This window comes from Sphaeroforma arctica, assembly GCF_001186125.1.
Source record: "Sphaeroforma arctica JP610 unplaced genomic scaffold supercont1.200, whole genome shotgun sequence".
Taxonomy (NCBI): domain Eukaryota; class Ichthyosporea; order Ichthyophonida; genus Sphaeroforma; species Sphaeroforma arctica.
The window spans coordinates 34,794-41,760 of NW_014040358.1; the positions used below are offsets into that span (position 1 = coordinate 34,794).

Here is a 6,967-nt window from a genome sequence, read left to right on the forward strand (position 1 = left end):
ATGGTGCCAGGCCATTGTCGCGATCTTCTTGTTAGACCAGCGTTTTGTCGAGTTCTTCCTGATGTCGTCACAGCGTAGGCGGAGGGCTACATAATCGGGTATACCCCGTGGTTTTGTGTACAATTTTCAGCGCAGTGGTGGTTTGTCGTGGGCCCAGGCGGGTTACGTCAGAGGGGCGAGTGGGTTTGTGCTGGCCAATGTTTGGGAAACTTAGCGTATTTAGTGGTCGTGATGATAGCTGCTGCTTGAGTGAGTGCTGAGTATAGCGCTCGAACAGGGAGTCCAGCACATCCTTTCATATAGGCGGAGCCCAGGCAATAATATTTAGGCCATATATAGCAGTGGATGGGATGAATGTTTTGAACAGCACAAGTCGGTTGCGGGAGTGTCACCAGCTGAAGCCATGAAAGCCATAAGCGCGGAAAGAGCACAGCCGACACCCAGAAACAATACTGCAACCAAGGATTCCATAGGTCTGGCGAGGTTGATCCCTGGTATTCCGTGAGAGAGTAGGGAACCCCAGACATTTGGAGAGTTTATGCTTGGCATATGTAGGCGCCATCTTCAGGGCAAGGTAACGTGTGTTCCATGGTGCTTCTGTGAGCGTCGGCGTGATAAGCTCACCATTTATACGGAGGGTCCCGCCGCGTGACATCAGGAGAGGGTTCGGTATCCGGTGGAACCAAGTACGGGTTTGTAGAGTTGAATAGGGCCTCAAAGTAGCCAGCGAGGGTAGCGCCTGTGTCATCGGTACCCGGTATGCAGGGTTGGCGCGGAGACCGTCGTTGGTACGCAATATCTTTGAACTTTTGAGCATTGCTTTGGGCGATCAGACGTGGGCGGAGCAAGTTGTTTTGGCAGCCACTGAACCCAAGGTCTGTTTAAGTCATAGTAGAACCCTCCAAACATTTGTGGGATAGTGGCATAGCGCCAGATGTGGTCGAGGATTTGTAGCAGCCCTTTCGCTGGTCCATGTAAAGTGAGATACGACCGTAGTAGGATCTGATGCGCCCGGATTTTGGCTTGGAATAGGCGCACGCTAGATTTGTTGCGTAGGTGATACAGTCGATGGCGATATTGGTTATATCCATGGGAGGGGAGGCGTTGGTCCAGAGGCGGCGGCATTGCTGGCATTTGTTGGGGCCGACGGATTCGATTTGTGGGAAGTATCTGGAAATCGAGTCCAAAGGTGTGGTCACCACAGATACCATGGTCCGTCAGCTTATAAGTTTGGAGGGAGGTGGGGGTGGTAGATCGATGATACGCATGTTCAGTACCAGTTGAGCCGCCAGTACAGAGGTAGTCCAAGTGCCACGTATTACGCAGAGTAGTCTCAATCGTTTTCATACGTAGTCCGTGATTTGTAGATGCGTGGCCATACTTCCGGGCTTTGAAATTGAAATCTCCCCACACGACATCTGGTTGGAAACCGCCAATCTCGGGGGGATTCATGTATCGCCTGACGTCTTCTTCAGTAAGCGATTTGAGTGGAAAGTAGAACACGGCCATATGAACGCCAAAGCACACAAAGAACACCGCGTACGGTGAAGAGTGTACCAGTTGAAAATTCAATGGGTGGTGTTTGGAAAAGATACCAATACCACAGTGTGAAAGGTGTAAGATATTATGCCGTATAGTGTGATGTAGTATATGATAGCGTGTGTTCGAGCGTATATATTTAAGAAATGTGGTGTTATGTCAGGTTTCAACCACACACATAACATCAACCTGACTTAAAATCGATATAACGTTCAAAAACTTTTTGTGGGTTGAAGAGCGTTATCCTCATTGGTCCTAACATTGTTCAGTATCGGTCAATACTACTGGGCTCTCCTCTTTGACGATGTCAGCCATTTCTATATCATTGCCTGTTGTCGAAGAGTCTGTCGTGGAAAGCTGAGGCTACATATTGCTATCCATCGTGTCGGATGATTGTGTCAGGGAGGATGTTGTTATATGAAGTCGTCCGGTTTCCGCACTCTTTAGCTTTTACCGGGATTCGCGGGTTAAGTGACAAGAGGTTTGCATCATGCTTTGCTTGGTAAGCCTTCTGGAGACGGTCCGCGGTAGATTGGAGGATGTCTGCGTTAGTGGAGTTGACAAGTGGGCTCAGTAGTGCATCCATGCTGCGGGCAAGTATTTTTGGCGCTCGTTCATGTGTGTAGCGGGCCTCCCGCTTGGTGTGGAGATAGTGAATTAAAGCTGCTTTCGTAGCGTCGGGATGTTTTTGGGAGCGGGGGTCGATGTTTTCATCAAGCTGCCATTTCCACGTAAGTGCTGCATGTCGTTTCACCTGGGCGACAGAGTCGCTAAGAACACAAAGGCGGATGAAACTGGTGGAGCTTCCGCGGCGATTTGGTTGAGATACCGATTTAATGGAAGATACCAGAGAAAGTGGTGGCGATTGAGGGCTGGTTGGGCATGCCAGTATTTTTCAAATACTGATTGGGATGGGGGCTTGCCGTTAGGGAAAATTGCTCGGAAGAAGAGCCATACCGGAGTTATGTCATCCATTTCTTGAAGAGTTTTGTCCGGCATCGGGCGGCCCACCACTTTCGTCAAAAGGTGTTCGGGTACTGGCGGCTGCGATTGGGACTGAGAAGCTGGTAGGGTCGGGCGTTTTTTAGGGCTCGGTTTTGCAGGTTTGTCCACTTTTGAGCGGTAGCTGGGAGGCTCACTGCTGCTATTGGTCGCCTGTGACCACGGTCTTTTTGCTGGCGGAGCAGGTGGGCTTGTGGAGCAAAATCGGAAAGTGTCGGGTGTGTCTTCATCTATAGGAGCACGGGTTTGGGATTTAAGGTCCCGGAGTTCGGATTCAAGGTTGGTTGTTTTTGCACAGAGGTTAGTGAGCATTTGGTGCATAGTTGATTTCCATTGGTCATCAGTCAAAGTCTCCTTGGAGATGGGCCCATCATTGTTCGGGGTTGTTAGAGCCGGTCCCAAAATTTGATTGAGATTGGCCTGTAGAGTACTGACCTGGGCAGAGAGGTTTGTGATAGATTTTTGTATGTCCAATTTCCAATGGGCATTGGGTAAGGAGTCGTTGGAGACGAACGTCTTAATTGGGGATTCGGCCTGGCCCGACATTTTTCGCGGAGGTGGGACTGTGGGTCCCCAGACTCCCTACTGGATAAAAAAAAATATAGATATATATAATTATTTTTTTTGATTGAAAATCCAAATTTCAAGTCAACGTTTTGGTGGGGTCTGTGGGGTTTTTTTAAAGTAGTATTCAGTTCTACACTGGTGACCTACTGGTGACCGAGATTTACGTTTCGGAGGCGAAAATTTGAATCAAAGGTCCGTCGTGAAAAATAAATATGGGGAAGTACGAAATATATTGTTTACCTGCCTGGGTCTCAAAAAATGTATTTTTTTATATTCAAAAAAGCATAGCCCCGGTTTTGTCCGAGAATGCTAAGCCGTGGCGGCGTGGCGGGATAGACCGATAGAGAGGGGAGGATTCCAAATTTCCAGTGCTCCAGCGACCAGCAGTCCAGCGGTCCAGGACTCCAGGATCAGCGCTCATGAGTCATGAGTCGTGTAGCTCAGAGGTAGACAGCAACGTCAGCAGTCCAGACTTCAAGACTTGAGACTCCAGTCTCCAGAGTCTAGACTCCAGAGTCTAGAACTCCAGGCTCCAGGCTCCAGGCTCCAGGCTCCAGGCTCCAGACTCCAGACTCCAGTGTCCAGACTCTCTATGTACGATTACTATCGCTACGTAGAGAGTCCAGAGTCCAGAGTCTAGCCTCCACACAGGGCAGTTAGCACTGAGGTCTGAGGGTTCAGGGCAGTCCAGATCCACCCAAAATCCTTTTCAAAAAGAGTCACTTCTGCGAGAATAAACGGCATTTTTACTCCCATACAAATGACCCAGAGGGCCAGGCCGCATTCCAGAGTGGGCACTGGACAACCCTTGGAAAATCCGGTATAGAACATTATAACCAATCAGCGGGTAGAGAAATTTAGACCAGGTAGTTTTAAAAAAAGACAATCTTTTGTTGGATGAACTTTCGTTAGTTTCGTAGCTATTTAGCTTATTATTTCAAAAGTTAGCTCATTCATGATAAAGTTGAAGCCTATAGTCCGAAATCGAGTCGATTTGGACAAAAAAAATCTATAAATCACCAAATTGAAGTCAAAATAAAGCAAATTCGACTCCATTTTTTTCTTTCCAAAACAGTAATGCCAGAAATCCTTCACTGCTACCGTTCACACAAGAATTTACAATTTCTAAATACTTGTGTGAAGCCAAGGTACCGACCGAACCGACGTGCTTGAGTTGGGACTAAAGCCCCTCTTTCGATTGGTAAGATATCTTATCTTGCTCAGTCAATTACATATCTTGTTCAATCAATTACCAAGTGTTCGAATTGGGATTAAAGTCCCTCTTTCGATTGGTAAGATATCTTGTCTTGTTCAACCAATTACCGGATTAAGTTCATCGTTCTCTATGATTAGATTGGTAATAGGAAATTCACAAAAATAATTTGTTATTATATATACGTCCGTATTACTCTAGGAGTCCAGGGGAGTCCACACTCCACTGTCCAGGCCTTTTAAAAAAACAAAGCCCTCCAGGCGCCTAGGCGTGTAAATAGCTAAATATAAATATTTACAGTGGGTCTTGTTTATATATATAAAATTAAACTGATTTCATTTAGATCTTTTGGTTTTTTACTATTAAATATTTTTTAAAAACAATAAAAAGTAGAATTACTTTAGAAGGCTATGCGTTTTCGCATTTCTATTTTTACCTCAGAATGTTTGTGTGATGACGTGATTTTTGGGTTTAGTCAAACCCTGCCCTGGTACCTGGAGTCTGGACTGTAGTCTGGACTGTAGTCTGGACTGTAGTCTGGACTCTAGGTCTCTGGGTCTCCCACTCTACCACCTCCGTAAGCTCTGGCCTCTTCATAGTCAAGAGCATTACACAAGAGAGAGATCACGTAGAGCTCCCTCAACCCTCAGGGAGTCAGGGCTGAGGCCTGAGGCCGAGGCCTGATGGCCTTAATCCCCTAAACCGGTAGGTCAGTTTCCCTTTATGTAGCCCCTCTCTCTACTAGCTTCCAGGCTCCAGGCTCCGCTGCAGTATTTTTTTTGGCCAAGTCAGGGACTTCAGGAGTCCAGGGCTACTAGCCCCCTGACTGGGCTTAGTATGTTGGGACTCCCCTGCGAGTCTGGGTCTCTCTGGGAGTCAAGCTGCGGTTATGGGGGTACATGCCAAATAGAAGTTAAACGTAAACGCATAAATATATTTAATTTTAAACATTAAAACGTTTATAAAGCGATCAGAAGGTAGGCGAGTATGTACGTAGATTTTAAAATATATTGTAGATTACAGACTTTTAGGCCGGTTTTGCTAACTTTGAAAAATATAGGGAAATAAATTTTGAGATGAGTAAAACATGTTACTCCGGTAGCTAATTTCAGTATTTCTTAGCACATTTGGATTTTTGGTCAAGATTTCGGAATATTCAGAAAATATTGAGGATCGATTTCCATACTTTTTCAGCACAATTATTTTGGAAATCGGATGTACTGTCGGTTTTGGCTTCATCAAATTCTGCTATTCGAGACGTAAAAAATACAACACAATATTTCGTTTTGTTGTATATTTCCTTCAAAGTCAAAAAGAGGGTAGGCCCTCTTTTTGCTTTGGGAAAGAATTTGTTTGTAGTGATTTATCAGATTAATTCTCACTCACATTACTCGTTAACATCCAAAACTCTGGCTCTGGTTAATATACGTGGATCAAAACGCTGTCTTCAATTTTTCGGCTCCAGAACAGAATTTCTTGTGTGTCTGGGCTCTGCGCATTTGCCAAGTCGTAAAAAGGAACTGCTATACGAATATTCGACAATATTTCAAATACAACTGGCAGCATATTTTGAAATTGTGTGGGAATATACAGTTCCAAAATTTCTCAAGAATATACCAAAATATACCTCTATATTTTTTAGGGCTGTATTTTCTCTATGTTTTCCAAAGTTAGCAAACTTAAAATTTTAGACCCACAAAATGCAAATAGAATCTTAGACTACTGGGAGACTAGAGCGGACTCTTGTAGGACTCTAGGACTCTGGGACCTCTCTAGAGCTTCCTCTAAAGGGGGGCAGCTCATTTCATTGGCAGGAGACAGGGACTCAGGGTCCCAGAGAATCTCGACTTTTGAGAGAGATAAATACCCCCCACCAGACTCCAGAGTCCAGAGTCAGCACTCAGCAGTCGGACGTTAACTCGCTTAAGTCCAGCCCGGCCAAGGCTCCAGCCTCCAAGGCTCCAAGAGTCCAGGCCCCCAGACCCCAGGGGTAGCCCGGGACCCGCTTTTAGGGCCCAAGCTCCTAGAGGGCCTAGAGCCAGCGTTCTCGAACTTCGAAGTCGGGACTGTTCCATTCCAATTGCGTGTAAAACACAAAACTGTGCAGTTTTCATAATGGAATATTCGAAAAGTAGCGAGGCGGAGTAAATATTTACAAACTCTCCAATGTCTCCATACAATTTTTGGTCTTTTTTGGAATTTATATAAAAAATATGCAAAAAAAAAGGTGAAATCAAGTGAAATTATGAAGGAAAAAACCCTAAAACCCTAAAACTCAGATCAGTCAACTAAACTCATGAGAAGTCCCAAGACCCCAAGTTCCCAACTCCCAACTCCCAAGAAGTCCCAACAATAAGAAGAGTTGAGTCACGACTTACGAGCGTTGAGACTGGAGACTTGTGAGTTGTGAGTGGAACGAGTGCTATATAATATATTTATAGAGCGTTGATTGGTCAGACAGGAAGGCCGCGAGATTGAGTGACGCACTGCCACTATTTACAGCTGAGCTCACAGCCTCACACTTTACAGTGATTCACACTCACGTCTCGCAGCATATTTTATTTTATTATTTACTTCTTGTGCTTGATTTTTCTTGTTGATTGTCTTTTGTTATATATTTATTATTATTTTTGGCTAAAGCATAGC

General features: G+C 45.2%; 1 protein-coding gene across 1 annotated transcript; it reads right to left on the minus strand.

Moving 5' to 3' along the window:
* Positions 1–6,120: 6,120 nt before the first annotated feature.
* Positions 6,121–6,396, minus strand: SARC_03780 (hypothetical protein; the record flags this gene model as incomplete). The annotated part of the gene is made up of 1 exon (XM_014302419.1): positions 6,121–6,396. One exon carries the CDS (start codon positions 6,394–6,396, stop codon positions 6,121–6,123), a length of 276 nt encoding a protein of 91 aa, XP_014157894.1.
* Between the last annotated feature and the right edge of the window lie 571 nt (positions 6,397–6,967).